The sequence below is a fragment of the Diabrotica virgifera genome, chromosome 7, assembly GCF_917563875.1.
Source record: "Diabrotica virgifera virgifera chromosome 7, PGI_DIABVI_V3a".
Lineage (NCBI taxonomy): Eukaryota > Metazoa > Arthropoda > Insecta > Coleoptera > Chrysomelidae > Diabrotica > Diabrotica virgifera.
Genome location: NC_065449.1, coordinates 5,365,260 through 5,382,563, shown reverse-complemented (window position 1 = coordinate 5,382,563; position 17,304 = coordinate 5,365,260). Strand labels below are relative to the sequence as shown.

The window sequence follows — 17,304 nt, the reverse complement described above, 5'->3', positions numbered from 1 at the left end:
GTAGCAAAAACGCGTTCCAAGATTGCGGCTGTAATTTTGAATATTTTTTCGAGATATTTGGCACACGTATTCGTAATATAATAAAGAATGGCGGTACAGAGCCCAATTTGAAAAATATATTAATATGTGGAAACTACTCTGTAATTAAATACAATATTAAAAAACGAGCCTGTACCGCCATTAAGAAGAACAAAAAAATACACTTTCTTCAAATAAACTTTTTTATCCGATGCCTAGATAAGATGCCTGGGTAAGAACGAAGAAACGCAGTAAGTTCTATGTACTGTGTAAATCTTTGATTTTGTGTAAGGACATTTATAAAATTAAAAGCAATATGATTGATATGACTAACAAGGATTGTGTCTTTAGAAAAAATGTGCAGATGATTGTTAAAACAAAATAAAATTAAAAATGATTACACAAATCACGTTTGTAGACGTCAAACTTTTGCTTTGTTTGGAAACCTTTTTGACGTTTTGACGTCACATTTCACGGTTCATTCAATTATATATAAGACGGTGACAGATATTTACTGATAATTTATTAGTAAATATATTTTTTTATTTTGAATATTAATAGGTAAAAGTGGTTTTATTACATTGTATTAAGTGCAGTTATAGATTTGAGGTTGTCTGTCGGTATGTATAATTTATTTACTTACATTGTAAATTATGTCTATCTTTGTGAGAATTTATGTGAGAATGTGAATGAAAGTTGTAGTTTGCGTTTCTAGAATGTTTTTGCTATTGTTAGTATTAAAGTTTTGACTTTTTTGATAGAATTAAATATCTTCTTCTTTTATGAATTGTACAGCTTGATTGATAGATTGTGGTCTCATTAACTTGTTATGAGTCTCATGTTAACAAATTAATATAATTTAACCACCTCTATTTTTTGTTCTCAATTTTTGAAGTTATATTTCTTTAGGCGCGATTGTGAAAAATGTTGAGAGTAAATTTTTATAAAAATGACAGTATGAAGTACGCACACACCGACAGCATGAAGTTAATTGCTAAATTCTTTGTTAAAGATAAATAACGCTTTAGGTAAAATAACAAATTTTTTAATTGTTGGTATTGTTTGAATAAAATTTTTTGGAAAGTAGTAAGTATTAAAATTAGTTTATTTAATATTTAAATAAAATACAAATAAACTATTTAAAATATATTTATTTCGTTGAAGTCAAATAATAAAAGGATAAATTCGAACGTGCGTACAAAGTAGGTACACACATATTCATTTTTATTTTGAATATTTATTTTTACTTGTTTTACTGTATATAGAGTAATAATATTCTTTTTTCATATTTTTCTTTTGTATTTTATCGTTTATTGATTTTTAATAAACTTTTGTAAAACAATTAGTGGTTTTAGTTATTTAGTTATTTCACAGTAAACTATATTGATACACATTTATTATTGATACATATAAATTTGCCTCTGATGGACCCCACCCGTGTATACGTGTTACAAAAAAGTCACTTGTGGAAAGGAGATAAGTGTCCTAGAAAGGTCTAAGAGGCTACGAGGTTCTTTTTTATTTATTGAAGACGAATGACTCTACTATTACTACCTAAACCTACAAGAAACTTTTGATTATGTTTTATTTTATATTTATGTATATCATTTACATAAAGAATATCGCGTCTTTTAATAAGCAAATTGCAGAATTCGGCAATATTTTTTTTTTGTATTTTTTTACCATTTTTACTTTACTTATACTTTGCTTATTTATTAATTTTAGATTTTTGGTTAACAATTTATTTCCTTTTTAAATGTTTCTTATATTATGTTTCAAAGATTTACTGAGTTATTAAAACTAAAATCAAATATTTGTTTTTTTAGTAAGCGCACTTGATTGCTACACTTGCACCGACGATGCCTGCAAAAAAGATGTAAAAGAAATGCAAAAAGTTACCTGTGGTAAACCCGCTGACCAAAATCAAGAATCCGTTTGCCAAAAAGTAACATACAAAGGTAAGTCAATCGATTTCATTATTTTTAATTTAGATAAACGATATCCAACGATACTATCCAACGATAGTAGTTATTACCGGGTGATTATTAATTAGCAGGACAAAAACAATTTCGTATAAGCTTCTTCATCATCATCATCATTCCTCAATCTCTTGAATCCACTGTTGGATATAGGTCTCCTCCATATTCTTCCATTGTTCTCTATCTTGTGCCGTTCGTATCCAATTTCAAACTGTTTTTCTCAAGTCATCCATCCGTCTTTTTGGTGGTCTACCTCGGTGTCTTTTATGTTCTCTAGGTCTCCACTCTATGAGTCTTTTGGTCCACTTATTATCATTTAAACGTGCTACATTTCCAGCCCATCTCCATTTGGCTTGTGCAATTTTTTCTATGACATCTGCCACTTTTGTCCTCTCTCTAACTATCCTATTTGGTACCATATCTCTTCTTGTTGTTCCCAACATTGCTCTTTTCATTTTTCTTTAGGTTATTCTCAATTTATTTACAGAATGTTTAGTCAAAGTTACGGTTTAGAAACCATATGTTATTACCGGCAGTATGCATTGGTTGTAAACTTTTTTCTTCAAGCAAATCGGTAGCGTTCCTTTTAGGATATGTCGCATCTTGCCAAATACTGCCCATCCCAAGCTTATACGACGCTGGATCTCACAAGTTTGATTGTCTTTTCGTATTCTAATTTCACGCCCTAAATAGATATAGCTAAAAACTTGATGTTTGAAACTTAAGTGGTCATGTATTTTGTTATTTGAACGTTTATGTTTAGATGGTAAAGCAGTAGTCTCACAATGCGAGAAAGTGTGAATTATAAGCCTTATGAGCCATTTACTTAAAACATTTCTAAGGGTCATTCACAAACGAATGTAATATACAAAGTGCGAGGAACAACTAACAAGGACACAATTCGGATTTCGTGATGCTCTGGGAACACGGGAGGCCCTTTTTGCTGTGCAAGTGCTATTTCAGAGATGCAGGGATGTAAATTGTGATATATACACTTATGATTTATAGATTACCAGAAAGCATTTGACAGAGTAAAACATGACAAATTAATAACTCTAATGCAAGAAATTGGAATTGGCAACAAAGATCTAAGAATTATCAGAAACATTTATTACAATCAAACGGCCAAAATCAAAATAGAAGACCAGTTAACTGATAAAATTGCAATAGAACGAGGAATACGACAGGGCTGTATTTTATCTCCACTACTATTCAATATTTACTCTGAATGGGAAGCTTTAGACGGTTGTGCGAGAGGAGTATTAAGAAATGGTGAATGGTTGAATAACATTAGATATGCAGATGACTCCATAGTTTTTGCCGATAATCTGAATGATTTACAGATATTAACAATTCTTATAATAGAAGTCAGCAACAGATACGGACTAACTCTTAATATAAAGAAGACCAAATTTATGACAATTAGTAATAAACCAATACTAAACGCTCAACTTACAATCAACCAACAGAATATCGAAAGAGTTGAGCAATATACATATTCCGGTGGTGATGTTGACGGAATTAATTGAAATGAATGTAATAAAACGAACGGTAAATATTTTATTTAATTTGGTACAAAAAGGTATTGCGCTTAGGTTTCGAAAAAGGGCCGAACGATTGGTGTGTGAATCGTTTACCAGCTGTGTCGTGACTAAAAAGAAAACCACAACGATAATCTGTTTATGTTTCTTCCCTCTGACCAGATGACAATAAATCATTTAGGTCTGGCGTATACTTTTGCAGTTTTAAGAAAACGCCCTTGAATGCATTAGTGAGTTGTTGACACAATTGTCTGATATAGTACTTAATTTACGAGGGTGCAGTTTGTTACACCGCACAAACGAAAAACAGATGGTGAAGGATACATTCCGTTTTTATTTACATGTGAATTGTGAATGACTAACGTCGTTTCGATTTTGGGAAATAATAATTAAAAATTAAGAAAAAATAAAATTAGCAGAAATAGTAATTAATAATAAAGAACGCACTAAAAAAATAAAGAAGAACGGGAAGGCACCAGGAGATGACACCATAGTGGTGGAGGCCATAAAAATTGGAGGAAGTATCCTCTTAGAAAAATTCAAGACCTATTTAGTTTACGCCGTTTTTCATAGCATAATTCCCAGTGAATGGAACAATGCCCTGATGGTCATCATGTATAAAAAGGGGGACCCCACAAATACCCAAAACTACCGATCCATTAGTCTCCTGTCACACCTGTACAAGCTTTTTACCAGGGTGATCACTAACCCACTTGAGAGCAAATTGGACTTTTACCAACTAATAGAACAGGCTGGCTTTCGCTCAGGTTTTGGGACAAACGATCACCTACTATCACTGAAAGTATTGATAGAAAAAACTGTCGAATATAACTGACCACTAGTACTGATATTTTTTGATTTCCAGAAAGCCTTCGACACAAATAAAAGTGATAAAAAAGCGACAGCACTTGCCCATTTTCGAATAGATTACATGTACACTCGTTTGATTCATAATATCTATAAACATGCAACAGCAAGTGTGCAGCTCCATCAACAAACTAACAAATTCAAAATCGAGACAGGTGTTAGACAAGGAGACATAATGTCACCGAAGCTTTTCATGACTGTCTTAGAGTATGCGTTTAAAAAACTGGACTGGGCCAACCAAAAGTGAATTCCCCAAGCGTATTCCCCAAAAGGGAACCCAACTCAACAATCTCCGGTTCGCTGATGATATTGTTATAATCGCTGACGACATCAACGAAGCAAACGAAATGCTCACAGAGCTTGCGAGAGCAGCTGAAGAGGTTGGTTTGCAAATAAATAAAAGCAAAACCAAAATGATGACTAACTTGGTGTTAGGAGGATCAAAACATTCGAAGACAATATCATAGAAGAAATAAGTCAATATCGATATCTCAGACACGACATCAAAATTTCTATAGAGAATCAGACCCAAGAGATAGATAGAAGGATTGGTCTAGGCTGGGCATCATATGGCAGATTGAAAGACATATTTAGCAGTGAAATTCCTTTAAGCCTTAAAAGGAAAGTATACAATCAATGTGTTTTTCCAGTCATTACGTATCGTCGGTGATGTGACAATACCTCCTATCTGACAATACCGTGAGTTTTTTAGGATAGAAGAAAAACCTTTTTTAGGGTCACCTACTGTTTTCATATGTAAGTTTTGACTTATTATATAGTAAATACATGGTAGAATATACTACAAAACACATCAATCCTTCTTCTCCTTGTGCCACTCCTATCGGAGATTGGAAATCATCAAGACTACCCTGACCTTGTTTACAGCTGACCCAAAAAGTTCATTAGTGGTGCAGCCAAACAACTCTCTCACATTCCGCAACCATGACATTCTTCTACGGCCTGGATTCCGTTTTCCTTCTATTTTTCCTTGCATTACATTTTGAAGTAATGCGTATTTATGACCTCTCATCAAGTGACCCAAATACTCGAGTTTTCTTCGTTTTATCGTTAACAAAATTTCTGGGTCTCTTCCTATCCTTCGTATTACTTCAAGGTTTGTGATTCTTTCAACCCAACCTATCTTCAGCATTCGACGGTAGCACCACATCTCGAAACCTTCAATTTGTTTTTATGTTGTTCTGTTTGAGAGTCCAGGTCTCTACACCGTATAGTAGCGTGTTAAATACGTAGCCTCTTAGCATTCTTAATCGTAGAGGGATGCTTATATCTCTGTTGCAGAAGAATTTTCTCATCTTTATGAAGGTGGCCCTGGCAATTTCGATACGTCTTTTTATTTCATTGTTCTGGTCTCCAGTTTCGTTTATTAAAGTTCTCAAGTATTTGTAACTTGATACTTTTTCAATTTGAATGCTGTTTATACTAATATGTGCTGGTTGTGTCATGATTTTACTGAAGACCATATACTTGGTTTTTTTGATATTAATGTTTATGCCATAATTGTTGCAAGCAATATTTATGTTTTTAAGTAATCGTTGTAATTCTTCTACTGTTCTTGCAACTAGTACAGTGTCGTCAGCGTATCGAATATTATTTACAACCTCTCCATTGATTACCATTCTTTCATTTGCTTGCAAAAGGGCTTCGTGGCACATGCTTTCACTATATACATTATAATAGCAGTGGTGACAAAATGCATCCCTGTCGTACTCCTCTACATATTTCTATTGTTTTTGATATCTCATTTTCTATTTTGATGTTAGCTTTCTGATTCCAATATAAGTTGAGAATTATTCGCAGATCTTTATTATCTATGTCTTTTCTTTCAAGAATGTCTCTTAGCCTATCGTGGCGTACTCTGTCAAACGCTTTTTCAAAATCGATAAAACATGCATGTACTTCTTGATTAACGTCGAGGCATCTTTGTGTAAGAACATTCAAACCGAAGAGAGCTTCTCGAGTACCTAGTCCTTTTCTGAACCCCATCTGTGTATTACTAATATCTGACTCCAACTTTTGATAAACTCGGTTGTGGATGATTTTTTTTTTGGAATATCTTTAGTAGATGGCTCATTAAAGATATTGTTCGATGTTCTGAACACTCTTTTGCATTGGATTTCTTTGGCAGTGTAACGAATGTAGACAACAGCCACTCTTGAGGTATAATACCAGTATTGTATACTGTGTTAAATAAGTGCAATGTTATACCTATTGATTCATCATTCAAAAGCATTAGTAATTCAGTAGGAACCTCATCGGGTCCATTTGCCTTTCCAGTTTTGGAGTTTCTAAGTGCCATTTCTACTTCACATTTTAGGATTTTAGGTCCCATTTCACCATTTACCTGGACAATGTTATTTCTGTTGTCCTCAAACAATTCTCTTATGTATTCACTCCATCTATTAATTTTTTCTGTTAAGTCTATAATAATATTTCCGTCTTTGTCCTTCAGCAGACTTATTTGATGTCTTCTTTGGGTTTCTGTAATTTCTTTTACTTTTTTATGTATATTGAATGTGTCATAATTTCTTTCATAGTTTTCCATTTCTACATATTGTTCTCAACACATCAATAAATATCTTATAAAAACGGGAGGTGGCCCTAAAAAAACTTTTTCGTCTCTCCAAAAAACTCACGGTATTATCAGATAGGAGGTATTGTCACATCACCGACGGTATGGAGTTGAAACACTAACATTCACTAGAGCAAGGGTGTCAAAGCTTAGAATAGCATAGCGGAAAATGGAAAGATCTAGGAATAAGATTTGCGGATCGAGTGTGCAAGATATAGAAAGAATTACCAGATTAAAAGACAGATATCGAGCACACTATTTTTTAAGTCCTGCCCAAGTACTATATGTACTTGTCGAAGATCTTTTCGAAGTTTTCCACGTTTTTGGAGTATTTCAGATGCTCCCGATAATGCTCTATGGTAGGGGAGCCCAAGCGGGGATTTTTGAAGTTACTCGAGCGCGTCAGATTATTACATGGGGAGAAACCTTGTACCCTGAAAATGTACCTCTACCTTGACTCTTAATGCAAGGGAGTTCGTTAAGGGGGGCCGAAAAAAAAATCTATCCTTAGAAAAACTCGAAATCATCAGATTAAGATAGGTAAGTTAAGTACCTACATGCAAAACAGTGTATAATATTTCAAAAATCTGACGATTTGAGCGGGGCGTAAGGAAATGGGTGAGTCCCAAAGTTTCACAAGAAAAAAGCGAATATTTTGCGAAATGAATGACAGATCGAAAAACTAACAAATACGTGCTCAATATTTTTCAAAAATCTATCGAATGATACCAAACACGACTTCCCACGGAGAGGGGTGGGGGTAAATTTAAAATTTTAAATACGAATCCTGCGATATTTCGCGAAATGAACATCGGCTGGAAAAACTGAACAATACACTTATTCAATATTTTTGAAAAATCTATCGAATGGCACGAAACACGACCCGCCACAGAAGTGGGGTGGGGGGTTACTTTAAAATCTCAAATGGATGTTCGCATTTTTTATTGCAGATTTGGATTCCTTACGTAAAAATAAGTAACTTTTATTCGAGACACTTTTTCTAATTATGGATAGATGGCGCCGTAATCTAAAAAAACGATTGTTGGAAGTGGAAAATTAAATTAAAATTGGAAAGTTTTCACTAAAATGAAAAACTTTACTTAACTTTTTATGGTTTTAGGACCTACTCTTCACAGTCCAATAGGTCCCCATAACGCTCGAGTGACTGCATATTTAACATAGGTACTTTGCTCCCCTACCACTAAGAGCGAAAGTACTTGGGCCAGATTTAATAAATAACTGTGATCGGTACCTGCTTTTATTTGTAAAAAATACGTTTACATGCAAATATTTTTCTCTATTTTTGCATATTTAGGGATTCTGAAAAGATTAAATTATTGACAAAAAACACTTTTCATCACAGATTCGTATAACATGTAACGATTTTTCAGATATGGGTGTGGTTCTACCTTGAATATATATGATTATGTAATAACTAGAGTGGTTATTTGGTTTGGTATGGCGTGTTTGACGCTAATTCTTACAGATTCTTTTATAGTTAGTTGTTATATTATCACAGGAATTATGTCCTATGTTGCAGATATTTGTTTTCTTTTGTCATCAGTTCGTAATTGCTAAAATAGCTAGAATTTCAATTTGGATAACGCTCTTGGCGTGATTGCAAATTTTCAGATATTGCGAAGAATTGCAGTATAAAGATATCAGTTTTGTTATTGATACAATTTTGATCTTTCTTTATGTGAATCATCCCCAATGATTCGGTTCATCTCCAAGGTTACGCCTTCATGGTTTCTATTACTTGCAAGCCAAGCGAATGCCGAATAAAAGAAGACACGGGGAGGTCTATAATGTGCACTTCACTTACCGCCTATTCAGCGTGGAAAAATTCCAACAAAAACTTGTCTTGCTACTCAGTTAGGAGTAAAACTAATACAGAAGAATTCGCTGTAAAACGAACTCGAGAGACGTACTATATTTCAGTTCATTCATTTGTTTCGTATTAGTTTTACTACTAACTGAGTATCGAGACGAAGTTTTCGTTGGAATTTTGCCACGCTGATTAGGCAGGAAGTGAGGTGCAAATTATAGACTTCCCCGTGTCTTCTTTTATTCAGCATTCACTTGGTTTGCAAGTAATAGAAACCACTAAGGCGTAACCATAAACTTAAGGGTCTCATTAGAGGTTTTATTCCTCTGGAAATAAAACTTTGAATTGTTTTAAGCAGATGTCGCTACGGCATCCGTATCGAGTTATTTTGTTGTGATTCGGTACCTACTAGGAGGCCTGCTTTATTTCGGTTCCTTCAGATATAGTCATATTAGTCCAGAGCGCATCTGTTTTGAGATGGACGTTGAGAGGTTACTCAAATTTTTTTGTAAAAATTGCTTGAAAATAACTCAAATAATAATATTTGAGTTATCCTCCCACTCAAAATGGTCCGGAACATTGTTTAAATAATCAAAATGTCAAAATATGAAGGAAAAATTCGATTTTTTTATTGGTTTTTTGATTATAACTTTAAAACTATTCATTTCTGAGAAAAGTTGTACTAACATAAAAGTTGCGTAATTAAATTTCCTACAATATAGAATTGGCTAAAAATTTAAAAAATAGTCACCCTTGTTGCAAAATAGCAATAATTGCGAAAAAAAGCCATACAAAAACAAGTATTCGCATTTTACGTTTTTCAACCATTTATGCTACACTTAGGACCTTCATATTTCAGCCAGAAAAACTTTATGATACAGTAAAACAATACTGTGAATTTTATTAAGATCGGTTTAATAGATTTTGCAAAATAAATTTTGCAATCCAGCTTTCTCAAAAAAAAATCATTTTTTTAAAATGTTGCAGGACTGAAAATAAAGCAGACAGCAAGTTGAATTTTTTTGCTTATAGAAGTGTACTGTACCTTTCATTTGCAATTTGCAAAATTAAAATCGATTAATTACCACGGCGTCAGGAAATTTTTTAAATAAACATTAATTTTTGGTGATACGCGCAGGACAGCGGTGTTCGATTCACACAAGTTAATTTCCACCAAAATTTCTTCCAATCTTTATCTAATATATTATTTTCTTACTCTATATTTTGATGTATTTTAATATTTTAATTCCACAAAAATCAAACTTATTTTATTATTGTTTGTGAAATATTGTTGAAACAATTGCATATGTTTAAAAATAATAAACTTTTATTCTCTAAGTTAAAATATATGAACAAAGAAAGTTTTTGCTAAAAAAAGTGTTATTTCAAAGGATAGAATATGGGTTTTTATTTTGCAATAAAATAATTTATTTATTTATATCGAAATGTAATAAAAATTAAAATGTATCAATCATTATCAAAGGTCATTGGAATGGCCAATCAGAGCAAACTATCCGCTGTCCTGCGCGTAGCACCAATAATTAATGTTTATTTAAAAAAATTCCTGACGCCGTGGTAGTTAATCGATTTTAGTTTTGCAAATTGCAAATGAAAGGTACAGTACACTTCTATAAGCAAAAAAACTTGTTGTCTGCTTTATTTTTAGTCCTGTAACATTTTGAAAAAATGAATTTTTTTGCCAACGCTGGATTGCAAAATTTATTTTGCAAAATCTATTAAACCGATCTTAAAGAAATTTACTGTATTGTTTTACTGTATCATAAAGTTTTTCTGAGTGAAATATGAAGATCCTAAGTGTCTCATAAATGGTTGAAAAACGTAAAAGGCGAATACTTGTTTTTGTATGTTTTTTTTTCGCAATTATTGCTATTTTGCAACAAGGGTGACAAATTTTTAACCAATTCCATATTGTAGGAAATTTAATTAAGCAACTTTTATGTCAGCACAACTTTTCTCGAAAATGAACACTTTTAAAGTTATAATCTAAAAACGAAGAGAAAAATCGAATTTTTCCTTCATTTTTTGACATTTTGATTATTTAAACAATGTTCCGGACCCTGTTAAGAGGGAGGATAACTCAAATATTATTATTTGAGTTATTTTCAAGCAATTTCTGCAAAAAAATTTGAGTCACCTCTCAATGTCCAAATGTACTAATATTTTTACAGATACGCCCTGGTCTATATATGTATACACTTTCTGAAGATCTCTAATGAGAATGAAACTAGTAACGGTGTTTAAGACACTCTTTGATCGAACTGAAATATAGTACGTTTCTTGATTTCGTTTTACAGTGAATTCTTTTTTTATATTTTTATAAATTTATTTTTTTTAATTCTAGGCAAGGATGGCAAGGAACACATCGAAAGAAAATGTGCCTATGCTCCCAAGAACGGAGAGGCTCAGTGTCCCGCATCCATAAACAAAGCTGATGTAACTGACCTAAAATGCCCATCCTGTAAAGCTGATCTTTGCAACTCAGCTACCACCATCAACTTCAGCCTAACAGCATTCGCTGCAGTAGTTTTTGCCATCGTAGGCCAAAAATTCTTAATGTAAAACATAATTTTTAAACATTTTTTATATAAGTACATGTCGCTCCTCCGGAAGAACTGGCACAACTCAAAAAACAACTTTTTTGATAAATAATGGAAGAACATGGATACGTGAATGTTCATAACTGTGTAAGAACAAAAACAAACACATTTTGAGTTATGCCACTTTTCTTTTAAAATATTGGTAACTTTGTTAAATTTTTTCGAACAATACCTAGGACACTTCTCGAAATACAACGGTTTTCATGATAAATAACGATACGTTCACGCCAAACGTCAGAGCATAATCAAAAGTGTCAGTGTTCCAGAGTACAAATACACATTTTACCGCCAAATGAATAATGACACTACCACCATCTTACGAAGTTGGAAGTAAACATCTATGTGACACTTTTCCTGGTAAAAGTATAGAATTATTTGGGTTGTGCCACTTTTCTTCCGAACGAGCGAATGTGTTAAAATATTATTAATTAAAATATGTGTTTAAGAACTAAAAATTGTAACGTTTTTGATAAATGTGTATGGTGTATTAAAATGTTGTTTTGCTACTATATTTGTCCGAAATTATTCATAATGATATGAAGTAGCTACTTAAAAAAACCACATACGCATAGAAATTGCTTTACTTGTAAGACCTATTACGTGAATTAAGATTTTGTAAGATGAAAAATAAGTATGTAGAAGGAATTTGTATTACCTCAGGTCATTTTTCAACGAGATATTTTTCTTTGTAAATAAAGTTTTTAATATTACAGCTGATGAATTCAATAAATATAATTATTATTAATTAATATTGTCGTTATTATTGTACCTAGAAAGTCCCACTTATTGTACCTATAGTTCCGTTATCATAATCTGCAGAAATTTATAATCTAACTTTGTTATTATCCAACATAAGCGAATGAATAAAAAAACAGAATGTTAAGAAAACATGAGGCTATAGTTGGGTTTGAATTTCAATATTTTATTAATGCTCGAATATTCCACAGGGTGACCCGAACTTTGAGAAAAAATTACAGTTTGATTGGTACGCCCGGTATACAATGACAATTTACTTGGGAAAAGGGTCATTACAGGAGAAATGCGACCAATTTGTGGGGCAATAGAATTTTCAGGGCAACAACTAACAATTCGTTACTGCCACAAATTGGTTGCATTGCTCCTGTAGTTATACGGTTGCCTTCCATCTTCTATACTCGAAGATGGAATCTATGCTGGAAGGAATCTTGTATAGAGAAACTATTATCTAAGTTATACGATTTTGTAAGAATATCATCTATCGTCTAAATTAAAATAGGAGTAGGTTGAATGCTCAAATATATTGAATTTATAGAAATAAAAGGCAGATATCGAGCATCTAGTTTATTAAATCTTGCCCAAGTATACTTTCGCTCCTATAGCATCATCAGGGGCATCTTTTGGCTTATTTAAGATGCCCCTGATGATGTTCTAGAAGCGAAAGTATACTTGGGAAAGATTTAATAAACTAGGTGCTCGATATCTGCCTTTTGATTCTATAAATATCATCTAAATATTTCGCTAATACAGAAATAAAAATTCATGCAAAAACATTGTAAATGCTGAATAAGAATTTTTATTTTATTTTGTGATAATGTTAAAATTTTAATGGACTAACCAGGAGCAGTATTTATTTTTTAAACTCAAACATCAAAATTGTTCATAGATTTCTTTGTATGTATGCACATGTTTTTGGGTTTACATTCCATAATTAATACACTTATTATACTCTAATTCATTTTTAATTGAAAACTATTTAACACCACAACAATTTTGATTTACAATTTTTTCTTTTTTTTTTCAGCATTCTTATGTACTTGATTAGGTTTTATCAAAACTATAATAGAAATATATGCCTTGTTTTTTTAGTAAGTGCCCTTGAATGTTATTCTTGCGATGAGGAGAATTGCAAAAAAGAATCAAACCATTGGCAAACAGTCAAATGCGATAAACCCGCTGACCAGAACCAAGAACCTGTTTGTCAAAAACTAACCTACAAAAGTAAGTATATACATCTTTTTGTCTTCTTATACCAGTAATAAAAATACATGCAATATAATAATGGACGAAGAAATAGGAATAGGAACTGCTAGTAAAAGACTAAGTTTTCAATCTAATAGCACATAAAACAACAATCCTATGTGCCTCCTGATGAGAGACTAATAAGTTTCGAAACCGGTAGAGGTGCTTGCTGCACTCTCTGATTGAACTGGAATGATGATGCGGCTGTCGTTTCGTGTTGCAACGAAATTGAAAATGGTTATTCATTTTTGATTTACATGTTTACTCTGGAGTACGAAAGGAACCATTCTCGTTGGAGCTTTACCGCGCTGAGCAGATGGGACGTGAATTATAAATTGTAAAATTCCCTCATCTTCTTTAGTCTCAGCATCCGTATGGCTTGCAAATTGTAGAAGCCTCGGAAGTGTAACCAGAGAAGGTTCCCATTGTTTTCAGTCTGGTAGGATGTAGAGTAACATGTTTTGATGTTGTTTTATGTACTATTAGATTGAAAACTTAGTCTTTTAATTAAAGAAGAGTTTCAAAAATATAAATACCTACATAGAAAAAGGATAAAGGAAGAAAGGGCTTAGGGAAAAGAATATGAGAATAGGAAGTTATTTAGTACGACGAGTTTGACCCTGATTTGTTTTTTAAAGTTTCAAGCTACTAAATACATTTTTATATGATTAATATTTTTTCTCGATTTATAGGCAGAGGAGGTATAGAACAGATCCAAAGAAAATGTGCATTTGCTCTGAAAAACCAAGACGCTCCATGCCCCGCTATTTTACATCAAAATGAAGCAACTGAGCTAAAGTGCCCAACATGCAAAACTAATCTTTGCAACTCAGCTATCACTATCAACTTCAGTCTAACAGCATTGTCTGCAACAATCTTTGCTATCTTAGGTCGAAAACTCTTAATGTAAAACATACTTTTTATAATTTTTAAAGTACCTAGATGTATTTATATCTAAGTAACCAAAGTATTTACAAACCAAAAATTTTAATGTTTTTGATAAATGTGTATTGTGTATTATAAATGCTATTTTGCTACATCGATGCCTCAGAAGCCAATCGATGTAAGTCAATAAGTGATTAAAATGAGATACTAAGATGTTTCTGAATGTACTTGCAGAAATATAAGTAATTATTAAAAACAAATAAACCGTCTTTATTTATCATTATATGGGTAACACATTTATAAATACAAACAAGGAAATAATAATATTATTATATATAATAATGTGTGTTAAACTTCAACAAGTAATTTTTAGGGAGAATTGCCTTACACCGTTTGACTTCTGAGGTATCCACATATGTATATTGCCCAAAAATTTATATTGATAACAGATGCGCTTATTTAGAAAACAGTATTAGTAGTAGCATTTAGTGTTAAAATTGAGTATTATTTGTCTAATTCCTTATTTTAAATAAATGTAAGTTTAGTTTAATTTAAGGTTAGAACCCTGGATGAAGAGTAGGTATATCTACTGGTCAATTTAATGATTCCACTTCCTTTTTTTATATATTTTTTGTTTTTTATTTATTAATACCTATGTATGTATCTATGTGCGTGCATTATGTGAGCATTTGTAGGTACATAATATCCTTATATTTAATATTGTAGCAATATATTAAAATATTTATTATCTAGGTATCTGGCTGAACGGTACATCGAACAATCCAAAACCTTTAAAAAAGAGTATGCGTAATAAATACATAATAGGCCTGGATCCCGCGTAACAAAAAAAGTTTATTAATAGCAAGCTGAAAATTTGTTAATAGCTTAACGGTATCTAATCGACAAACTTTGATGTACGGGAACACTGGAACAGGGGAAGTTTTAATTGTGGAACAGGTTAAAAATTTGGAACGTCAGACTACGAAAACGTCCCATGTATTTTGTCGGACAGAACTTCCAATTGATTTGTTACCCTTTCATTAAATTCTTATGCAAAAATCAGACTGGTATTTATCACCAACATAATTCCTGTCATTTGACATGTTCTACGTGTCGGACTTATTAAAATGTCAAACATATTTGTCGGACAAATATTTTTTATATAAAATTATATAACAGCCAACTTTATATATTATATAAAGTTGGCTATTGCATAATAAAGTTGGCTATTGAATAAACTTAAAAACAACCTGCTAGTTTTCACAATCATAAACTTGTCAGGATGACACGTTCCACAATTAAAACTTCCCCTGTTCCAGTGTTCCCATACATCAAAGTTTGTCCGACTAGACACCGTTAAGCTATTAACAATTTTCCAGCTTGCTATTAATAAACTTTTTTGGTACGCGAGATCCAGACCTATACTGTCTTTGTAAAATCTATTATGTAAAGTGAGATTTTATGAGACTGAAAGTAAGTTTTTAGATCGAGTTTGTATTTTCATTGGCCATTTTATCAAATCACAAAATCAAACAAATGTCAAATTACAAATCACACCTTTTATTTTTCTTTGTAAAGTTAAACATTCGGTGTAATTAATAAATATTGTTAAAAAATTTAAAATCTTCCGCATTATTAATATAGGTACCCCTAAAAGTATAATTTTGTATAGAAAAATATCTTAAAATGGCGAGTAATAAATGGCGTTCAAAAAAACAGACGTTACATGACATGGTAAAATATTTATTTCGCACAAGTCTGAACATCACATCAAGTTATTGAAAATCAAGCAAATACCATTTCCTTAGACAATTCTGACCTTCTGGTTCTTGGGTCATCTTCCAACAATATTTTGTTGAATTTTACTCATCTTCCCCGTTAAACCTTCCAAGATTTACAAGTAAAATGAATCGTTTTTAAAAACTCACTCTAGTCTTATAGTTCTCACTAGTGACAAAGACCGTCTATGATGACCTAATGGATAGAGATGAATATCTTAGTCGAAGTCAATTCTTTAGATGATGGATATTATACCTCTAATCCTTGTTCAAAATTCACAAATAAAATAAATATATTTCTTATTTAAACTCTCTATTTCACTATCCCAACACTAACATTCCAAGGTTTTGACAGAAAGCTTAAATGCACATAACCAGAGCCGGATTTAAGGTAGTGGGGGTCCCTGGGCAGAATTAATGTGGGGCCCTACATCCTACCATTAAAAAAATTGTTGTTATAACTATGGTATACAGCCAACTATAGGGTTTTACCTTTTAGAAATTAGAAAAATATTGACCTAATTTTATAAATATATTTTTAAATAAAAAATACAAGAGCCGTATCTTGTTACAGTAAAATATTAAAAATAAGCATAGTAAAATGTATGATTAAAATCAGGGTACTTTCGAGATTTTTTAATTGAAAATTCCTTGATTATGCCGGATATGTCTAGTTGTTTTAAGACATCGTGTTCAATGCTCATTATTAGGGAGCGGATTTATATGCGATCAATTTTGATGAAATATGCGCATACATATGCAGTAAAAAATTACGAAATATGCGCAAAATATGCACAAAAATTCAAAAAAATGTGCGTTTCGACAAACCACATATTTTCTGTTCTATTCTAGTGGGTTTAATAAATATTATTATATTATTAAAACATTATTTTTTATATACATTATATAGTGACGTTGATAGGGAGTCGCCTTGTCGTACTCCACTTAAATATTTCTATATTTTTGGTGATTCCGTTATCTGTTATCATTGCTTCAGTCGATCCTTCTATTGTCATTTTAGTAGCTTTATAAGTTTCATTGGGATATCTAGGTTTTTCATTTTTCATATCTTCTATTCGGTAAGCTCTTGTTAAGCTATCGAAGGCTTGCTTGAAATCGTAAGTTAATATCATGTTCGTAACATTTCTCACTTGACTCTGTGATTATGTCTAATGCGTCTATTGTTGACCGTCCGCTCTAAA

General features: G+C 32.2%; 2 protein-coding genes across 2 annotated transcripts in view; both read left to right on the top strand.

Annotated features, from left to right (window-relative positions):
• LOC126888888 (uncharacterized) overlaps nucleotides 1-12,190 on the top strand; it is a 59,039-nt gene extending 46,849 nt beyond the window's left edge. Inside the window, exons 2-3 of the mRNA XM_050657323.1 lie at nucleotides 1,845-1,976; nucleotides 11,186-12,190. Of these exons, the coding sequence (XP_050513280.1) occupies nucleotides 1,845-1,976; nucleotides 11,186-11,403 (350 nt within the window). The 3' untranslated portion in view covers nucleotides 11,404-12,190. The remainder of the gene's footprint in view (nucleotides 1-1,844; nucleotides 1,977-11,185) is intronic.
• A 1,023-nt stretch (nucleotides 12,191-13,213) lies between these two features.
• LOC126888887 (uncharacterized) lies at nucleotides 13,214-16,411 on the top strand. Its single transcript, XM_050657322.1, has 2 exons — nucleotides 13,214-13,418; nucleotides 14,132-16,411. Exons 1-2 carry the CDS (start codon nucleotides 13,229-13,231, stop codon nucleotides 14,347-14,349), a joined length of 408 nt encoding a protein of 135 aa, XP_050513279.1. The 5' UTR covers nucleotides 13,214-13,228; the 3' UTR covers nucleotides 14,350-16,411.
• The last annotated feature ends 893 nt before the right edge of the window (nucleotides 16,412-17,304 follow it).

Coding starts and splice junctions, on each gene's coding strand:
- LOC126888887 (XM_050657322.1), top strand. CDS start 13,229: ATGTACTTGATTAGGTTTTATCAAAACTATAATAGAAATATATGCCTT. Junction 13,419..14,131: donor TCAAAAACTAACCTACAAAA/GTAAGTATATAC, acceptor CTCGATTTATAG/GCAGAGGAGGTATAGAACAG.